Source organism: Drosophila suzukii, chromosome 3, assembly GCF_043229965.1.
Source record: "Drosophila suzukii chromosome 3, CBGP_Dsuzu_IsoJpt1.0, whole genome shotgun sequence".
In the NCBI taxonomy this organism is placed as follows: domain Eukaryota; kingdom Metazoa; phylum Arthropoda; class Insecta; order Diptera; family Drosophilidae; genus Drosophila; species Drosophila suzukii.
In genome coordinates, this window is record NC_092082.1 from 16,099,774 (window position 1) to 16,122,055 (window position 22,282).

The window sequence follows — 22,282 nt, forward strand, 5'->3', positions numbered from 1 at the left end:
ATGCAATTTCTAAAGGGAAATATAGTAGGAAAACCATAGGAAATTGCTTAAAATGTATCAAATCAGAAAGTGGGTTAAGTGGTCAAAAGAAAATGGTTTGATATAATTAAAGTTAAGAAACTGAAGAACATGTATCTTAAACCAACATATTGTTATTTTACCCATGATACTAAAGAACAATTAAATTAGAAATCTTATATTTTTCCAACGGTTGGTTTAGTTTCCCATTTATTTACGACTTCTCTAAATACCTATTATATAGAGGTTGACATAAAAAAAACCGTTAAAAAATAATCTATATATTTTAAAGGTAGCTTTATGACGAATACTCTTAGGTGAATTAATGTTCTCAAAGCCGAAGGTTTTACGGGTCGCTAACCGAACATTCAGATAACACTTAGATAACCTAACGTCATAGACCCACTGATAACTCTGTTTACCAACTTCGCCTGAATGTACCCCAAGAAATCACTATCAATCTGACCGATCGCAGAGCAAACACCTCATTACCCAGTTATTTTATTTACCCACCGTTAATACTCTGTTATTTATTATGATTTATAATATATGTGTTTGTGAGATTGCTCACAATCATCTTCACTTTATTGTCTCATCAATCTAGCGCGAATAAAACCCACTCATTAACCCATCGAGCAGTCTGGGTGACCCAAAAAGCTGGATCAGTGAAATTGTAGAAACGTCACTGAATTCAGGGGAACTATTACGACTTCGGATCCCATCGCATAAACATTTATCACTCAGCACTGATGCAAAAATATACCGGGGGTTACAGTTCCGCGAAATCTGGTCACAATGTGTTACAAAATTGAGAAAAGCGCAATGGGCCGTGAAAAGGGAAAAAGGAAATACAAATGTCAATGTGTGGGATACAATTTTCAAGTGGGTGGGTATGTAAATCCGTAACTGACTTATTGTGAAAAATTAATTATCCAAAGGAAGATTTTTTCAAAAATTCTTTCCTGCAATGCGATTTTTATATTATTCCCGCAATTGACATTTGCATATTTCGGTAATAATAATAAAAGAACCAGAAACCGCACTGCGGAATGTAAACAAATCGTGGCGTTTTGTTTTTGTTTACGATTCAAATAAATGTTAAACACTTCAGATCGAGCAAAAATACGCGCACCGACGTCAGGCCTTCAGCAAGTCAATGGCCAAGTCAAGAGGTGAGAATACGGAAAAATGTGCAATTAAATATAATTCAATTTATTTAAAATTTATTCCACAAACACCGCCAAACCAACCAACCGACTGGGAAAAACGCGTGCGAAACGCGCGCAAATCGCGAGGGAGAAACGCCAACAACCGCACCGTTAAACAATCCAATTCTAACTGAACTCTGCTGCGTCGGCGTCGCTGTCTGCGCGCAGCGTTCGGCAGCCGAAGTGGAAAGCCGAAGCCCAGCATAAAAGCACGAAGCTGCCGAAAGAAGAAAGCGCTGGGTGGCAGAAGAGAGAGTGGGTGGGGTGGCCGAAGGGGGTGCTCCAAAGGTGAGCGATAATGACACGGCACAAGTGTGCTCTGCTGCATCCAATGGGGGAGGGGAGAAAGGGAAGGGGGAACGGAGCGCAAGAGAGCCGCAAGAACCGCTTATTAGCCATGCATTGCGTCGCTTTTTTATGGCGCTCTTCATTAACACACACAGACACACTCACATGTGGAGCGACAATGTGGTGGGAGTTGCAACTCCAGCACTGAGAGAAATTATTAAAACAGATAGATTCAATAATAGTTTGTGAGATATTACACATTTTAGGTTTCATTTGGGGTATTTAGAAGGATAGGTAGATAGATAGATAGATAGATAGATAGATGGATGGATAGATAAATAGATAGATAGATAGATAGATAGATAGATAGATAGATAGATAGATAGATAGAAGATAGATAGATAGATAGATAGATAGATAGATAGATAGATAGATAGATAGATAGATAGATAGAAAGATAGATAGATAGATAGATAGATAGATAGATAGATAGATAGATAGATAGATAGATAGATAGATAGATAGGTAGATAGATAGATAGATAGATAGAAAAAATAAAAACAAATTGTATTGTTTATAAGAATTCATTAAAATGGGTTACTTTCTTTTAGATGTTACTTTATGTTTTCGGTTTTCCAGGAAACATAATTATTTAAGTACACTTCAAAAAAATGTTTTATAAGCCAATTTGGATATTTTGGATTATGAAATATTCATTTTAAATTTAGCATTAACACTTAGATACATTTATTTAAGCTTTAGGATTTTTTAAGAGACTATCTAAGGTAACTAAAGAACAAATCTGTAATCCTTTAATCAAAACATTTTCGGAAGTTTAAATACTTTTTAAATCTATTATATAGTATTCTTTCTACTTAAATTTATTTTGCTTACGACAGTCATTTCTATTAACTGTCTTATTTTAAAGTAGTTCTCGTATCTAATCTAACATTCTTTCAGTGTGCTCACTAACCTGAGTTAATGAGTCAACAGGTAGTGCGCTTGGCTGGCGAAGCGCTTAGATAGTGGCTTTTTGGGGGAGCAGAGCACGGAGATAGACGCAAAAGACTGGAGGGTGCTAAGGTAATTCCGGCAAATTAATGGCCAGCGGTCCCTGCACTTATTACTTGAAATGTAAACCAAGCATATGCACATGGTGGCTTCCTGCCCAGGGGAAGGCGGTCAAGGTCGTATTGGATGACCGACCCCCATAGCCACTTGCCCCGGCCATTTATCAAAAGCGTCTGCGACATTTTTCCACACTTTGACTTTGATTGCCACATGTAGCAGTGAGCAGACATGAAACAAATTCCGAACTGCAATTATTTATAAGCAGAGAACGCAACTAGCTAAAAGGCCAACTGTCGCTGGCTGGGAAAGGCGGGGTAAGCTGGACAAAATCCATAAAGACAGCACAAATGGGCCATAAAAAGTTAAAGAACGTTGTAAAAAGGGGATCTTAAGGGGCCAGAGTTTAATATAATTTCCAACATTTTATTTGGATTCTCCCAGGACAAAAAGGAATTGAAGATTCTATGTGAAAAGGGTTTCCCAGAAAAAAGATCTAATGACTCAAGGCATCCATTCCTAGGATACAATTTACCCTGTGTTTTTTTATATCTACCGTATCTATGGTTGAATTTTAATGAAAGATAAACAAAATAAAGCCTCAAGCATAAACCCTTTATTTATATTTCCAAAGCATTCACTCAGATTGAATTGAGAATTGTTATTAAATCATTTCCGTGATGTTTTCTAAAACAACACCCCCTTTTATCATAACATTGGACTACGCAACTGCTTTAATAACATTATGATGCCATTGGATTCGCTTAGCTCGCTTCTGTTAGCAGCACTTGGTGAAATTTGTGTATTTGCACTAAAAATATACAAAGTCTTTGAGTGGGCGGTGTGCCCAAAGGCGGGAGGAAGGCGGATCCGTTTGATTGGTGTGGCCAAGTGCTTTCATTCATGGCGCACGAGCACGAAAAGAGTCAACACACTGCACACCATACACACACCCATCTCGGGCTGTAATTTATGAATCTTTTTTCCCCTTGCTTAATCGTAAATTTTAATGATTAATTTGCTAAATTGTACAATAAAATCAGACAACTAATGTGCGCGCTCAGTTGACGTCTGTATCTGCTGCATCTATGGGCGTATCTGTATCTGTAACTGTATCTGTATCTGTGTCTGGGCAAGATTGATGAGCCTGGGCTGGCAAAGTTCAAGTTCCAGTTTGAAACCACTTAATTAGAGGCTCACGAAAGTCCAGGTTCCTGGCTCACATCCAGGTAGTTTGTGGCGCGTCGCCGCAATGTCTGTCAACTTGATAAGCAGCCGCATTAAGCGTATCCACATCCACACACACACAAGCTGTCTCGCAGATACAAAGATACACTGGCGAAATGCAAAACGTGACTTTGGCCAGGCAGCTGATTAATGGTCACGGAGACGAGCCCAGCTAAAATCGACCAGGTGCCGGAACAACTTGGCAGTGCATAGCAAATGTTTTCAATGTATCTGGTTAATGTATCTTCTTTTGGCAGCACATCGATTACGGCTAAATACTAGTATCTTGTGAATGCAGCACGTGATCTTATCTGAGGTTATTGTGGAATTATTAATTGCTTAAAAAACTGCTTTTGTGGACAGCACAAGATACTAAAAACCGCATTATTTTAGGTTTCTGATTGGCGAATGCAAATTAGTTCAAAATATATACGCATATCCTATTTATAATCCAATAAACATGTACTTCGAACTCTATATTCGGCATTTAAGGTATATACGAGTATTTTATGCAAATTATAACCAAATGAATCATATATTTAAAGCTAAATCAGTTTAATCAATTAAACTCTTCTGATTTACAATAAATATCAATGTTGTCGTAATCCCTAAGATTTTCCCATATCAATTTTATTTAATTCACTTAACCCCATGAGATCCATTCAGATTTTCCACTTAAAAGCCAATATTAAGTGCACATGCAGATGCAATTGGGCATAACTCGGCCCATTTATCATTGGCACTCGGGGCCAGGTGAACAGCTGCGGGGCAAACCTGTTGGTTATTTTGTTTGTTTGTTTGTTTATTAACCCACCCATCAGAGCCACCTTTGATGCACGAGCCTGTCGTTTGTTGCTTTTAATTACAGCGAACAAGCAAAAACAGCCAAACAGCCAAAAGGAAATTACATTACATTGCGTTGCGTTGTGGGGGCAAAAGAGATACAGATGCTGTGGATGTAGATACATGTATCTGCCGGCTACATTTGGCTTTTGTCGCTGGCCGCAGGTGTAATTGGCTCTGGTGCCGTGCCATTAAGGCCATCTTTCTACATTTGATGCCTTTTTGCACCGCGTTCGGGACGGCCCCGGCCCCTCTAAAAGGTGGCTACAACTGCTGTCTTACTTTTTAATGGAATCTATTTATTTATTTCTTGTGCACATATATTTTTTAGTCTTTGACGTTTGCTTTGATTCGTGGAAATTCACGTTAACGCCAGCGTCACATTAAGTAAACACACACAAATAATTTGCCTTTGGTCCGTTTCCCAATGTTTATTGTTGCTCCAAGTACAATGATCATTCGTCACTATTTCGACTTTTGCGTTGGCCTTTGGCCGGCAAATGTTTTAAATTGCTTTGTTGTCAAAAATGTGTTTCTCTAATCGCGTTTCGGTCGAAAAGGCATCTCACGTGGGGCATGGCATGTTATTTATGGGGAAGATCTAGAGGATTTGCATAAACCAATTGTAGTTTTTTTTCGGCTAAAAAGTCGGGTCAATGGAAATTTTTAAGAAATAGAAACACTTTTTTTTGAGAATACAATAAATACATACTTCTGAATATTATTAAACAGTTTTTTTGTGAATATTAATTAAATCAAATCTCAATAAACCTATTTAATTTTTGAAATTTCATATTATTTTTTAAAGCCTTTTAAGTCACGAATGTAAAGCATATCCAAAAGTGTCTAAGAATATCTTTAAATAACCAATAGATGCGCAATTATAATTATTGGAAACGTTTTTTTAATATGATTTGGCTCCCTCAGCACACACTTTTTGTTGTCTAAATGGGATACCATAAAAATCTGATACCTCTAAGTGTGAACTTATGCAAAACAGCAGCCGAGTATGAGATGAAGAAATGCCAAAATCCAAGTGGAATTTATTTGAGATGCCCACGGTGTTGTTCTTGGTATTCTCGAGGCGAGTGCCGAAAGATTGATGCCCAATTAAAATACTTTGTGGGCCGCGGGGCAATCCATTAGCCGATAATTACCACCTCAATAACTCATAAATAGCTGACCCGTCAGAACCCCTTTCATGCCACATTTTCCCCTTTTTTCGCAACTTTTCCCGTTTTCCCATGCTCACCGTTGCTGCGGACACTTGGCTGAGTTTTCCGACGTGTTCATGACCATGGCCGTGGACTTTTTCCGCCGAATGGCCATGTGGCGTTCGCGGGTGGGAAACTTTGGCTGCTTCTTCACCACTTTTGGCTGCACTTGGAAGACGTCGCTTGGACGCACCTTCAGCAGCATGTTGTTTTAACTTTAACTTCAGTCTTAAACTTTGACTTTGGCACGCAACTCAAAAACACAAACAATCGAGGGCAAACGCCACAACACTGGCTGTCAAAAGCGTCTTCAACTCGCGGGTTTCACAACTTTAAGACAGTCTTAAGATATGCACATAAGGTGTACATATAATTAGGTAAAAGTTTTATTACCTTGGGTTTTCATAAACAAAAGATAAAATTTACAATTAAAGGCGGATTTCTTGGTCTATGCTCACAGCTATATTGTTTCGTATGAAATATAACACATATTTTAATATAGATTTAATCGATTACTATCTTGCTATCAAGTTTTTGGAGTTTTTAGGTTTCAAAGATAGACTTTTTACCACTAAATGGTTTGTGTTTATTAGATATCTTTAGTTTTAGGATTTCTACGGAGTTTTTTCCAGTTCTTGGTTTTCAAAGTCAGATTTTTCCGTGCACTATATCACTCTTTGAAGACTGTAACACTCCATACTTCTCAACAGACTGTACGATGTGTTTTCCGAAAGAGATTTCGATTTTGATAAGCACCATTGACGTTTAGGCAAACACTCCCCGTGGAGAAGAGCGTAAATTTAAACGCGATAAGGGGCTGACACATCGCGTGCTCTCCTCATACTTTTTTATAATATTTACAATATAGGTTTTTTGAAATTAACTTGAATATTCATTCGCTCTCTTACACAGCCCGATCGTGTGGGCAACTGAGTAACAACTGTTTTAACAGTTAAACAATGCAATTTGAGCTCGTCTCGGAGAACGAATAAAAAATACAAACAAAAAGCAAATAAATCGGCAAACTCAAAACGAGCACGCCGCTGTTAGAGAGATCGTCAATGCATAATACTAGTAAAAACAAAACCACGAGTTCAAGCCAGTCAGTCGGTTATTCAGTCATTCAGTCAATCACTCAGTCAATGTCGGACTTTATTGCTCAAGCATAAGCCCTAAAAAATAAGAGACATAAAAAAACTGCACGCGTCGCTCGAAAGCCTGAACTTGAGCTGAACCCAGCAAATTGATGTAGCAACCACAGCGCAATCATCAATCGGCAATCCTCAATCTTACAGCGCAATCGATTCAATCTGAGTCTCCAGGGCGGGCAAACAGATGTGCGGTGAACCCTTGGGTAAATATAGAAAATCGAGTCAAGGTCTTTAATTGCCAACTAATTGCCGCTGCAACGGAGAGAAATCGGAATACAACGAGGCGAAGGTTTTCCAAGGGGTAATCCGAGGGTTTAGTGCACCCTCTGAGGCATGAAAATGATTATTTGCTTAGTTTATTATCACCTTACTCAGGGTTTAACAATTACCGCTCATTTAGCACCTTTTTGCCAGCATCATTACCCAATTAATATAATAGCAATGGATAGTAATTGCCTAATTAAATACAATATATTATTATCTTAAAGCAATTACACTCAATTAAATTTAAAACCTACCAATTACTTTTAAGATATTCCATCATAGATATAATATTTCATAAACGTTATATTAACCAACATTTCTTTCAGTGCATGTTCTCACCCAATAAATTGTTCTCCCACGATGCTGCTTGATCTATGTTTTCATCAAATGAATTTAATAACATGATCATTAAAAATTGCCTACGTTTTATTTATAAATAGGAATTTTCCAAATATCTTTTTTACAGTTCTTGTGATTTGAGTACGTCTATAAAAGTTTTTTGGTTAGAGCGATTAAAAATTTTAATTTACTACCCCACAACAAAAATTCACATAAAAGCATAGATCTCCAAGCCAAAACAGATATTTTAGTCGCTTTTAGCAAATAATACTTTTTAAATGCCCAAAGCAAACAAATCCAATCAGGCAAAACTAAAGTAATTGTAGAAACATAGGTAAGGTAAACATGAAGAAGAGGGGATACACTTTCCTATTTTTCTTGATTTTTGAGAATACTATAAGCAATTAAATGTTTGAAAACAAGAAAACAATTTTTTTAAAATTGAAACCAAGCATAACCGAGCATTTTAATGAGAAGGTCCTCATTTTGAACTTCTAAAGCAATGATTTGGAACCTTCAACTTCGGAAGTGTATCGCGTATACGCCCCGTAAATCATCAAATGGAATTGGCGTGCGGCCAGCATCAAAATGAAAACCCAAATAGAAAACACAAACGCAGTTAGACAAAGGAGACGACGGACAGACAGTCGGACATTCGGTTCAGTTCACAAATTAATGGCGTAATTTGAAATGGTTTTTGCGGTTGGACGACGGAGCAGAGGAAAATGCTAAGTGTTTGGCCAATTGTTGGCCGATTTGCGTACAAATATGGAAGAATGAGAGTGAGAATTATGAAATGCAGCAAATAATAATTGCATAATTCGTGCGAGTAAAATTAAACTCATTTCAAATGGGTAAATAACAATGATAAATAGTGAAAATAATCGGTGGGGCAAATATTTATTTGGTTCGCGGCCACAAGGCGCGCAATAAATTAACGTTGCGGCCAGTCATTATCCATTGCACAGTGCCCAGTGCACCGATGTCATTGGTACTATATATATATATGTTCCATTGAGGAGATATTTAGAGACTTTGCCAAATCGGCTTGGCCACCGACTTGCGGTTTTCGTTTATTTTCTATCTCGGCATATATGAACCACAAGTTTGTTGCTGGTTCTTCTGCCTTTTTCCTGGTTCCCTGCTGCTTGGGAGGAGGATTCTCTGTTTTTGGCACCGCTGACGCATAATTTATTTATCGAGATACACTAATTCGGAGCCCACACAGGAAAATTGTCTAAAAATGCTGCATTTAAATCATCACAAATGAATTTATAGCTGTATTTTATTAAAAAAAATCGCTTGTTTTGTTATTTCTTATTTATTGGGAGTGTGTTTATTATTTTAATGGTCTTTCATTATCCACAATGGTCGTTTTTGTTTTTTTTTAATTTAATGGTCTCCACCTAGCGGCTGTGTTCTGATACTACGACAAAGCTTTTTGAGAAAGCTCTACAGTGAAGGCATTAAAAGTTGATACACCTCTAAACTATTACTGAAATTAAAAGAATCAAGCGTTGCCACTGGCAAATTAAAAGAATCAAGCGTTGCCACTGGCAAATTAAAAGAATCAAGCGTTGCCAGACCGAAAAAATGCTGTCTTTTTTGAGCTTGATAAAAGTGTAGAATGTCGCTCGGGACGTTTGCATACTTTTAAAGTTGAAAAAAACGTAACTCTCGAGTTCTGGGCGGTGGCCAATCTATCGTTTATTGTTTATGGTTCCCCCAAAAAAGTAACAAAAAATTAATCTTCCACTCTTGAGGGGCTGGTAATATTCAATCACAGGCTCACACATGTTCAATCATTTCCACCAATTTATCAAATTTATCATTTGGCCCCCTGCAATTCGTGCAGCAGGCTCTTCCCAGGATTGTAATATTTAAAATATGCTAAGTTACACCATATATTATCTTACCTCCAATCGTGAGCTGCAAAACCCGGGCAATCTGATTTACATTGCTCACAGCGAACTCCATCTTCAACCTCTCTTATGATGGCACCCTTGAAAAAGATAATAAAAACAAATCAATTAGTTATGTAGTTAAATGTCTGAAATAAAGTAAACACTAAAGATTATGGCCATGTTTAAGCTCTCACACGTGAAAAAGATATAAAAAAACATCTTACATGATAATAAAACACAATTATTTTTGAATAGCTGAGCTTATTTAACTACTTACATTACTGTGTTCACATTTAAGTGTTTAATTAAAGCAATCCACCAACAAAATTATAATCATTATAAGCTAAGGAAATATTTATAATCCCAATACTTATGAAAAATCAGATTGTAGTTATTACTTATTACAAGGCTGAACACAATTAATATTTAATTATTATAGTACATATTTTAAATAAGCAAATCTTTTTAAATTATTTAGATGCTAAACACATTCCTTTCTTATAATTACTTAGAATATCAAATGGAAAGTACTTATTCAAATGCATTAAGATAATTATCCCTTTGTACTATTCAAGCTTATTATTCCGTTGCCAACGACTACATACCATGCATTATCTGCTTGCCAAAACACCCCTTTTTTAATATATTAAAAAACATGCTGAAATGGGAAAACAAAAACAAGGCGCCCAGACAAAACCGATTTACGATTGTACAACTTAATTTGTGCCCTGCTCATTTACGCGCCATTGCACCAAACAATTCCATGTTCTTCTGTTCTTCTGGCCATATTCGAAATGGCCGGACTGCGGATGCAAATGCATGGCAATCGCAGTTGGCCAGCTGCCGGGAAGGCAAAGAAAACGGAGGCCCAAACCGATGCCACATGCCAGAAGTTAAGCTCAAACGGCGGCGGATGAATATGCTTGTGGCGGTGGCAGTTGCTGCTTCTGCCATGGATTGGATGTTGCAGTTGCCGCCGTGGATGTTGCACTTGTTCCAAAAATATACACGCCGAGCCAGAAAGCCAACAAACAAAACAGAGGGAGCAAAACACAGAAATTGCACTTGGCACGCTTCCATTTTTGGCCAACTTGCCTTTGTCTTTGTGCCGTGTATTTCGACGAGGACTGCAGTAAAAATTGTTTTGGTTCTTTTTCAGCCGGCTATATGTAATCCTCGACGCTTGCCAATAAACACGAGACTTGACTTTTCATAGCTTTGACCCGGCACATTAATATTCAGGATGTCCTGCGCTGCCCTCAGTGCACTCGACTGGATTTTTATAACTTCCTAAGTTGAAAGGTATATTGTATCTGCGGCTGCTTATGTAACAGGAAAGAGGAAGCTGTATCGTATTTTTACATACATATTTTGAAGCAGTTTCAGAAACTAATAAGGTGATCCTCTTCTACAGATCAAAGATAATATCATTTGCTATTTCTAAAATATTTTTATCCCTTAAATATTTTTTAACATGCTTTTTTACATGGAGAGACCACATATACAATAACTTTTCAGGAAAAGTTATTAAAATCAATTTCGTTTGTAAATATTTTGTAAATCTTATTTTGAAGATAGATCCCAAATATCACATATGCATTTTTGTGTGGATCTCTTTTATTTATGGTAGTGCAACACTAAAATTTGTAATAAAGAATCTTATGATCAAGTTTGTTAAAGGTATGAGATACACAATATTTTAAAATGAGATCTACATATAAGTATGATCATTTTTTTAGCCTTATTGTGAAGAAAACATAAAATTAAATATAGTATATTTTGCATTACCCCCCTGTTACTATAATTAATATAAGATCAACGATCACGTCCTATAATTTCTATAGTACACAATAAGCTTTAAAGGTTAACTCCCTAAGGTAGGCAACACAATTTATGCATTACACACGAGACCAGGTATCTAATATTCGGGTAGGAAAAAGACATCCCATTTTCCTGGTTTTTTTTTTACCGAGAGCAGCCATTTGGGTGCCATCGAATCCATCGCAGCGATAATTGTGACACGTCTCTGGCCAAAAATCGATGCTGACCCAGTTCAAAGCGGCGGAATAAATGCCGGGGAGACAATGGCAGGGGCATAAGGACGAGTGGCAAATGGGAAATGGGAGTACGAGTACGAGTACGAGTACCAGAGTCCTCCTACGAGGGCCCGACAGACAGGGCAAACATTTGCGCCTGACGCGCGGATATTATTGGCATTAAGTTGCAACTTGGCCCGCTGTTCCGCAAATGTTTGATTTCCACTTAGGCGGGTCGCCGCTTTGTCTTCCGCTTTGACTTTGATGGTTCTTTTTTTCTTCCTTTGTATTCCCTCTCTGTGCAAAGATTAATGTGTCGCAAATTAATCGAATGGCCATGTCAATAAATCCATGATGGCGAAAGTTTCACATAAGGTTCAAGCTGTAATTTGATATTAAACACATTTCACCCCATCGGATTTAATGTAATGCCTAGATTATCAACCAATTCGTATTCCGCCTTCAATCTCTCATACGAATCCATGATGTCATGGGGATTCTTGTCCGACTGTGAACCAATTTCATTTTAATTATCATAATATCTAGTATAAATAAACATGAGTTGGGATTGGTGCGCGTTATGAGAAAATATTATGCTGCAATTGCCTTTTTTGGCTCGGGGTCTTGTAATATTTAGCGCAGACAAATCTGGCTCTAGTGGTGGCCAGTCCAGTTCTGATAAACCCACTCAGTTGGGGAACTCCCACTCGGTGCTTAAATTCTGGCACAGCCGAGCGAAATTTATAGAAAAATATCGAAAAAATACACAAATTTGAATCAAAGTTCGCTCAGCCACCACATTTTCGAACAATGACGCTATGCCACCGGCTGTTGACTGTTTGTCTGCAGTAAAATGAGAGTAGTTCGGTCTGCAGATCGACTAGGAAATACCTCAAAATAATACACAAGTCTATGTGATCATTTCAGGATTAGTGTTAAAATCACTCATACGCAGTGTGGCCGAAGTATATTAAAATATACCCATTTTCTATAGTTTAAAACTGATTTGTTATCTTGTATATCAAATAAAAACATTAGGACAATTAATATGCTCTCCTCTTTTATTAACTTTTACAGGTTTTCCCCAATTATCACCTTTTGTTATGGCAATCCAAAATACCTCAACTAAAGAAACCGCTAGAGGGTAGTAAAATCCGTAGGTCGTCGTCTCAGTTGGCGGCAACAGAAAACCGGTCTTCGGTTACTTGGAAATGAATCTATGCGTAGTATAAAAAATAAACTCTTGTATATAGTATAGCTTATAAAGCGCAAGCAACAGAACAGTAAGTGTTTGTTTATTGCAAAACACAACCCAAATAAAAGAGAGAGAGACCCAAAAAAAACCGACACACTTAAGTAAAGTACCAAAAAATACAAGCCAAATTAACAAATTTACAGACGGAACAAGTGATGTTTCTGGGAAATGAGTTGAGGGAACCTCCGACCCAACGATCACGAATTAGTCCGATGCTATTAACTGACAGTGATGATGACGATACAAAGTCTGATTTCAACCTGTTTTTTAGACGCACGCAAAATAGCGCCAAGATCCCATTCATATAGGCAAGGTTAATCTGCGTATTAGCTTACATTGCAAACTTAGTGATTTTCACACTCTAGTTAACATTAACGCAACAGAAAAGCTGGCCAGACAAAGTGCGTCGCCAACTGAGACTAATGTAGTTCAAGATCATGCGTACTCCCAAGCAAAAACTAAAGTTGTAGTTGCACTGACCAAAGATGTCTCTATGATCTTGCCTCTTAAAAGAGTTTTTGGCCAGAGACGAGTCTTTATTTTTTCCTGGCCTCGTTGCTGCCAGATTAGAAAGTGAAATGTGCGGAGTTAAGCCGAAGTTAGACTGGGGCAATGATCCACTAATTAGCGGACAGCCAAAAGACGGATGCGGACAGCGAAACCTGAGTTTATGTGGCCATTTCATGCAATCAGCCCCTCTGAGAAAAATACAAGAATACCGCTTTACCAGATGACATCAATTATTGAGTGCTAAATAAAATATTCTTGGTTCTTATATACTTTATTTTGGTTCTTATACTTTTTATTTTGCACACCTATATAAAGTTTAATATAAGCAAAGATAATATAACGGCCGCTATTAACTTAACGACAAGAATATAGAACTTGCTGCGCCATCAAAACAATCTATATTTAGAAACTGCAACAGGTGTAATCAAATCGTAAGCTTTTATTGGTAATAATTAATTCTTACAATTTTAATTGAATTTCTAGATAATTAAAAAAAGGAGCAAGTAGTTACAAACTAAACTTTTTGAGAAGCGCATAGAAAGGCCTTTGACTTTACCATTGGTTTGAGTGCAGGCAACTCGCTTTATGAGGATGTCTTAGTCATTTCGATTCCAGGTAAATATAGTTACAATTTTTGAACCTGTTTCCATTACGATGCATCCCTAATGTGAAAAACTTGGATGCGCAAAGATAGACGACTGACATCACCATTTCCTTGCGTTTTGGCTTGGGGCAAGACAATTTATTCCATAATTTGCGTGCGAGTACGAATTCATTTTTTCCAAACCAAATATGGCCAAAAGCTCATCAGCTGCTTTCTAACTAGACATTCTCCGCACCCTCCCCATTCAGACCAATCGAGTGACCATATTTAATGCTTGTCACGTAACGCTCGCTCATTTTCATGCACAGTTAGTCATACAGTCATAAAGCGATATGCTCGTATATCCGTTGAACTAACAATTCTTTTTAGAGCACTCCACTCTTTTCGGGGGCAACTCAAAAGTGACAATTAACACTCTATACTAGAAGTATCCCGAGTGCTTTTTCGGGTTCGCTGAAGCCATTAAAATTTAAAAAGTTCCCCGCCGGTTCCAACATTTTGCATTATCTGTTTGTCGTTTATTTTTTTTAGTTTTTTATTTACTTAACAATAATTTTACGTAGAAAAAAATTCACAACACACGATACGGATTGTTCGGACTGATGGATACATAAATCATTTATTTGCCCATTATCGGATGGGCGAAAACAGCGTTTGCAAAGCTGAGCTCCCAGCTCTGATAATGACGCAATATCAGTGACTTTGTCACTTTGGAAAGAATCGCTATATATGTAATCCACTCATTCTTGACTCTCCATTCTCAGTATATATATATAAATATATATTCGGTTAACGCCTACCGCCAGGGCATTTTGATCGGCGATCGATTGCGACGTGGCATGGGGGCGGCAATGTGGGCGGTGGTGTTGTTATTGCTGGTGGCACGTGGTTGTTCGCGACGCCCCAGAAATACAGTGGGACCTCCTGTGGAGGAAGCTCGAGGGATGGGCTTCACAGGTGCATTATAGTGGCCCCCGAAGTAGGTCGCCGGCTGAGGTCTACTCTGCGGTTTATTTCCGTATAGCTGGACCCTTGTGGGGGCCCTTCCCCTAGTTGGAGGGGCTATAGTTTTACTCTGATCCGCTCCTATGTGCACCAGGGTTCGTCCTCCCTTCTGCTGCTGATTGAGGTGTGGGTTCTGCTGACTATGATTATGGTGAGGGTTCTGCTGGCTATGATTATACTGCGGGTTCTGCTGCTGCTGCTGATTGAGGTGATTCTTCTGCTGACCCACACTCAACCTGGTGGGCGAGGTCTGTTGGCGGTACCATCGAGAGCCCTGATATTGACCCGGACTGGGACTCATGCTGGTTCTGTTGGCCAGCAATCTTTGGACATAGTACTCCGTGGTGGGCATTGGCTTGGCCACACCAACCGGAACAAATCTCCCGGGAGAGTGTGGCGATATGGAGTTCTTGATCTCGATGCGGATTGAGGGAGCAGGCGCCGGCGATGGTGACATGTGACGCACTGTGGGCTGTGTCACCCGGAAAGTCTCGTTGCGTTTCACTGGAGAACGGGTGGCGGAACGGGAGGGACGGTCCCGCAGAGGAGAACGGGATTGCGGTCGGTAGTTATCATTATCGAAGACCAAGAAATCCGGACGATTCTCCTTGGATTCGCGACGTTCTAAGGGTTTCGTCGAAGACTGTTGAGCGGGAACTTCCACAAACCAGGCGGGATTGTGGGGCGTCTCCTTCTGCTGCTGCAGCAGGCGATCCCTGAAGGATTTCCTAAAGCTATTCAGGGTGACTGTCTTGTACTTCTCCCGCTCGTCCTCCTCCCGCTGCTGATCCTCCAGCAGATCATCGTTCGAGTGGGTCTTTAGCTGCTCCAACTGCTCCCGCAAATGCGTGGGGGTTTTGCTCTTGCGGTAGGTGGATGAATCGAAGCTACCACTGGAATTGGAACCAATGCTGGCCTGTCGATGGATACCACTGGGTTCACCCGATTGCAGAGCCCTCCGATTAGAGTGCTGTTCGTAGAGGAAGTTGAAGGGATCGGCCTGGGCGTCGTAATCCTGCAGACGATCCGCTCCATCGCTGCGCCACTTGTAGTAGGTATTTGTGGCCGTATCACTGGGATGGTGCTCATAGCTGGCCACTTCCTCGGGAGATGGAGTCTTCTTACGCTTGGTAAAAGTGCTGAACTTGCTGAAGACCTTGGACTTTTTCGATTTCTTCTCCAGGGTGGAGGTGTTTGAAGCAGTTCCCGCATCCTCTTCGGAATTGGGCAGTATGAAGGTATCGCCGCGCTGCAAAGTCGAGCTTGTTGTGGAGTCCCGGCGTTGCGAACCCACTCCGCTGATCACGCTGCCTGGACGGGATGCGGATCGAACCGGGGTCGTGTCGCGGGATGAGGAGCGGGAACTCTTGGCCCGCGACGACGAGGACAGGGAGGAGCGTATGTTACGAAAAAACGACATCACTAGAGGATCGATGGTGATCTTCGCTCTCTTTTTCTCGGTGTAATCTTGGATATCGTATCTCGAGTCTTAAATCTCGAATCTTGGCTAATTAACCTTGGCGAGCGGCGGGCCAAAAATCACGATCCACGATCGCTGATCCACGAACCGACGCTGTCAACTGCCGCTGAGCAACTGAGAGCCTTAACTTCAGTTATTACGCGGATCACTAGAATTTCCGTGGCTCTACCCGACCCGCTCGCTTGCCGTCTCTTTCGCAAAAACTGTCGCCATCTCTCTCGCTGTGTGGCTCTACATTCGACTTTGCTCGTTTCGTTTGTTTTGACCAATTTAGCGTATTAACTTCATCATCGCGTTCCACACGCTTTGAGCCGCTTGTATTATGCATTATGGCTAAATGTGTTCACCGCCAGCTGACTGACAGAGTGCGTGGGTGTTACCCAGGCCCATACATACGCACAGGTATTATGCAAATTAGCCCTCTTTTTCCAGCCAGGGTTTGGGGAAAACGTAATTCTCGTAATTTATGCAACGGAAATCGCTCTAATTGGCCATCGCGAGCGGGCACCAACAGCTCATTTAACAAATTAGCGTTTACACCGGCATGCAAACATCACCGCAATCAATAGAACTTGGCTATGGTTCCTAGGTTCGATGATGTGATACTCAGTAGAATAGGTTTACAAAAGTTAAAGATCTTTTTAGCATATTTATAATTTGATTTATATGAAATCATCTATTTTTTTTATAGAGCATTCTTATTATTAAAAAGCTGAGTTTAAGGTTAAGAATTTGAATCATTGCAACCTATAAAGATTTTATGATAAGATGGTATTTTCTTGGGATAGCTTTTTCTTTTGTATTATTACAAGCGTTAAAAATATTCTTCATATATGGAGAAGGCCTTCGATGTATACATTATATAGCTTAAAATACTTAAGAACCAATAAAGCATGTAAGGCCATTAAATTTATGATTTTTTACTTTACGTATACCTTGAAAATGTCTTGAGACACCATATCCAATTTAATTACTTTGTATTCCTTATTTCACTCGAGGTTCATCAACCTGTACAGTCATCAACAATTTGAGTTCTTCAGGAAATATAGGCATGGAAATACACCTCATATGGGATGCCAATCCTATATGGATTTCAATCAGCTGTATACCCTAGCTGTGTGGCAAAATCTGCAGCCGCCTTATACGCCCCATTTTGTGATTTTTCAACTACCGGGTGTCAAGTCTACAATAGACAATGGACGCAACAAAGGCGACACCTGAGTTGAGGTGTTTGGGTGATGATGCTTTGTTAGAAGAGGTGAGCAGATTTGATTTTGACGGAGCTGATCAAAAGTGAGTTCGAGTACGATGACAGTGATGAAAACGGCGACCAGACATTGTCTCTTTGTTTGCGCCTAATGAGCGGTTCAGCGGAGATCGAGTGTCGTGTGTGTGGGGTTTTTTTACAATATTTTTTTTTACGATTTTTAGTGGCTTTTTAATTTGTTTCGCTTCCGATTTGTCGCTTTATGCGAGTCATTAGATGGTATCGAAGTAGCTGTGAAATATTCGAGGGCTTTTGAGTGAAGTTTAATGCAGCTTTGAACAATTCCGCAGCAGCAGCAGCTGGCTGACAATTAAAGCATGCATATTTTCAGCACTTAATATCAACACCCACAAACTTTAACACAATATGTATTCTTCTGTGTGTCAACCCATCAGTGGGGAATTTAAGTACAAAAGACTCTGCAGTTCTGGCAGTCCCAGTTGGCTCGTAAATCAGTTGCTGAATTATTTGCTTGTTTTCCCGAATTTAATCTTAATTTGGTATTCAGGTTTTCGTTTGCACAATTGCCTACTTTTAGGCTCAACTCGGGGCACTCTGCAGCTGCTGCCCGAAAGTAGGCAGTGAACCAGAAAGGCTACAGTCGTGTTAAATTCACACACAAAGAATATGTGTGTTAAACTGATAATTTATTAATTAAATAATGAAGATTATTGGTTTATTATTGGTTAAATTTTATAATGATTTATGTGATTTTGCGCATTATATGCACACTTTATAATTGCCATTTGTGAATTAATTACCAAACATATTTTAAATGTTGGAAACGTGACATCTTAAATGTATATCAGGCAATAATGGTTAAAAAAATTTAAAATATATTACTATGCTGTCTATAAAATCTATAATACTTCTATTAAATTACTCTAGTTATTGTTTTTAAATTATCATAATATGACATGATATCTTTAAAATCTAAGATACTTCTATAAAATTCCTATAATAATAAAATAATCATTTTTCTGTTACCTATTTAAAGAATATCTTTGTAAAGCCCTAACTAAAACCCTTCAACAATTCACAGATAAAACATTAAATAAATGTCTTTCAACTCACCACTTTCCCAATTATTTTATTTATATTTTCCAAGTACTAACACTTAATAAATTGAACAAACTGTTTTACATTTGCCGTATTTCCCGCCTTGGCCTTTATTATTTTGCCCAATTGTTAACACCCCCGGGGAAAAGTGCACGTTTCGCAGAGCAAATACTTTTGACTGTTAACACAAACATACGGTTGGTTTGGGGCAATCTAAAATCACAGCGGGAGGCTAAAGAAGTGGGGCTAGAAAAACTTTGGGGCACGGGGGGAAAGTTCACGCCATTCGCAGAATCATGAGCCAGCATCTTCCGCACATAAACACTGTTCAGAAGTTGTGGCAACCGCATCTGCAGGCGAGAGAATAAAGGAACAGAACAGAACAGAACAGAGCAGAAGACTCTTGCCACATGCCACATACATTCGTGGTTGCCAAATTGGCTGCCACCCCACCTTGCCCCCTGGAGAAATATGGCTGCGCCAAAATGTTTATTGTGAAAAGATTAATAAAATATGTATAACTGCAGATTGGCACGGGAAACAAATCTAAACTTCAATGAATATTAAATTCGAAAGACATATTACTCATACAACCCGTTGCCGCCCCAAAAAGATTGTGAATTAATCATTAAAAATATGGTTCTTAGGGGATGCTTTCACATTTACTAAATGCTTTGTTCTAAACATAAACATCAAAGGAACTATATTTTTGGCTTGAGGTAGGCTTTTCCAAAAAAAAAATGGGGAGAGAGTATTGTACTATATAAACTTAAAACATTTTTAATATTAATTGCTCGTGTGCGAAATAAATCACTTGAAGAGCGTAGTGAAGAAAACCAAATAATTAATCATAAGGTCAATTCCCCGAACACTCTGAGTTGTTTACAAAACCGCTTAAATGCCTTTAAGGAATAAAAATTATGATCATTGGTTGATCATAGCAGATGAATAAGCGTTTTAATAAGGAATTCTGATTTTACATTAGGAAAATTTTTATATTTTTATGATGGCTTTCCTCGAAATATGAATTATTTTGGGACCTGAGACTTATAAAAATCCAATTTTATTAAATATTTACTTTGCTTGGTTTACCATTACTCAAAAGTTAATTTTATATTTTATGAGAAATCAATTGCTGACAATTCATTTATGGGTCACTGTATACCCGATAAGGAAATCAATATTTGAATAAATAAGTTCAAACGGTGACCCCTAGATTTAACTACTGATGTCGTTTATTTACCACCGTAATGGCCAATGGCCACATGTCCGCTGGACAAATGCATTGTGTGCAAAGTATAGAGATCCGTAAATGTCTGGGTATATGACCCACCATATAACATTTATCAGCTATTAAGTCATGCACAAGCCCAGATATATAACGCGTACCCAGACAGCTGTGGGGATCCAATGCCAACGACAATAAAATCAGACAAAATAAAAAGCACGCCGGGTAAAAGCCACAAATAAGCCAAATTATGAGTGGGTGTTGAAACTGAAAATTGTGAATTGTGAATTACGAATTGTGTATTGTGAATGCTATTGCCGGGCGATTATTGTGTATTTATGTGCACATTTAGCACAATTAAAAATTAACACACACATGGTGGAGTCCCCCATACCAAAAAATAAAAGATATATACATAGATACGAAGATGGAGATCCGATCGGGGCAATATAAACGAAACAGAAATCAAACAAAACGACGCCTTGGTCAAAATGCCGGCTCTTAAGGAAGTGGGCGAGCGAGTTTTTACAGTTATAGAGCACACACAGCTGCTCCAATCCAAAGCCTACCTATCTTAGCCACTTAAACAATGGGGGTTCGGGGATTTGGGGAGGGTGTTTCCCCTTGGCGTCAACAGAAACAACAAGCGCACACGGGAAAAACTGTGAACATTTCCTGAATATATCAACAAATAAGACCAACAAAAAATATTTTCTTTCCTTAGATCATTAAGATATTTCGTTGATCTGATTCCTAAAACATTATTCATAGTATACTCATAACATTCATTCATTAGATAATTAAGATATTTCGTTGATCTGATTCTTAAAACATTATTAATTTTATTTTCATAACATTTTATGATCAGTAGATCATTATATTTTTAAAAGTTCAGAAGAAAATCTAATACAATTGTATTAACTAACACTTAGTATGAATAATATTTTGGTACAATGCCTAATGTTTATACAATTTTCTTCAGTGCTGTAAACGTGACCGGTTGCCGGCAGGCAATGTACAACAACAAGAGCAAAAACAAGAGACCGCGACTCAAGAAACGGCCTGGAGATGAAAAGAGGAAGAAAAATAGACCATCAACACGAGTGCGAGTACGAGTATGAGTACACGGTCCATCCAATACTCACATATGAGCGCCGCTTGAATGCCACCACATACAAGACACACAGATGTGATCACAAAAATGGTAACTAAGTTTTCTTAAAGTCTAATATTGGTATACAAAAAATAGTTTGGGGAATATATACGATACACGATAAATTTCCATTTTTTTAGTTTACCAAGAGACCTAAACAATAAAGTTTCTGAATAGAGAAAAAACGTTTGATCATTCGCAAAGCGCTGGCTGAGAAAAAACAGATCCTAAGGCAGATGTTTTTTATTCAGATAAGGGATTTAGATAGGCCTTACTGGAGCTAAAAATAATACTAGAGCTCTGAAGCAGAATAATATCATATCTCTTTTGATTTATATATAAATTCTTTTGTTTTAATATTAACATTAAACTTAACAAGGTTTGAACACGATATTAAATGCTTATTTATGGTATAGTTTGTTGCATTTGACTTATTAAAGTGAGTGTGTTCATACTAAAGAGTATTATAACTAGTCTGTAAAATGTTTATTACTGTGTAATATATGTCTTATTATTGTGACCCCGCCTGTGGCTATACATAAATAGGTGCCAAGTGGAGGCACACATGACGCGGGCTTTGCAAAACTCTCCGCCAGCTATGTTGGATGGTGTTTTGGGAGGCGGTTTTCCGGGGTGGGGGCAGGTGGAATGGCCTCATGACTGTTTTATTTGAAAATTTTTGGAGAAAGGCCACATGGTTACACGAAGACGGCGAATAGGCCGAAACAACGACTGCAGTGGCATTTTTTTTGGGGGGCGGAGAGGACTTTTGGCCAGTGCCAAATGCTAAACGATGACGTAGAGCTTTATTTCCGAACAACGAATGCGAACGAAGAAGGTTTACTTAACTCAATTATTCGAGCATAAAACAATAAAGAGAACCCGTTTCGCCTTCATTGTTATCTATGGAACGTGTCTTGAGCAGCTTAAATCCTTAATAGATGTATGCAAATATTTTACTCTTGAATTCCTATGCCCTGTGCTGTTCAAAAAAGCACTTGGAAACACAAAATAAACCTTATAATATTAGTTCTACCTTATTTTATTTAGATTTCTAGAAAACAAAGTCGTAATTTGATTCTATTTCATTTCTTTTAGGTTTCCTTTACTTCTTTTTTAAAAGCGCTTCCTGTCATACGTTCTCCTAATTAAGTTTTTAAA

At 38.6% G+C, this 22,282-nt stretch overlaps 2 protein-coding genes across 3 annotated transcripts in view; both read right to left on the minus strand.

The window, feature by feature from the left end:
• Lmpt (four and a half LIM domains protein limpet) overlaps nt 1–22,282 on the minus strand; it is a 61,010-nt gene that overhangs the window by 32,639 nt on the left and 6,089 nt on the right. Inside the window, exon 2 of one of the 2 annotated variants that reach the window (XM_036816014.3) lies at nt 9,537–9,622. In XM_036816014.3, the coding sequence (XP_036671909.2) occupies nt 9,537–9,622 (86 nt within the window). Of the gene's footprint in view, nt 1–5,904; nt 6,087–9,536; nt 9,623–22,282 lie in introns of those variants that run through there. The other variant, XM_036816015.3, reaches the window with a different exon arrangement.
• Nucleotides 14,418–16,541, minus strand: LOC108020002 (serine/arginine repetitive matrix protein 1). The gene has a single exon (XM_017088087.4). It carries the CDS (start codon nt 16,352–16,354, stop codon nt 14,726–14,728), a length of 1,629 nt encoding a protein of 542 aa, XP_016943576.4. The 5' UTR covers nt 16,355–16,541; the 3' UTR covers nt 14,418–14,725.

Coding starts and splice junctions, on each gene's coding strand:
- LOC108020002 (XM_017088087.4), bottom strand. CDS start 16,354: ATGTCGTTTTTTCGTAACATACGCTCCTCCCTGTCCTCGTCGTCGCGG.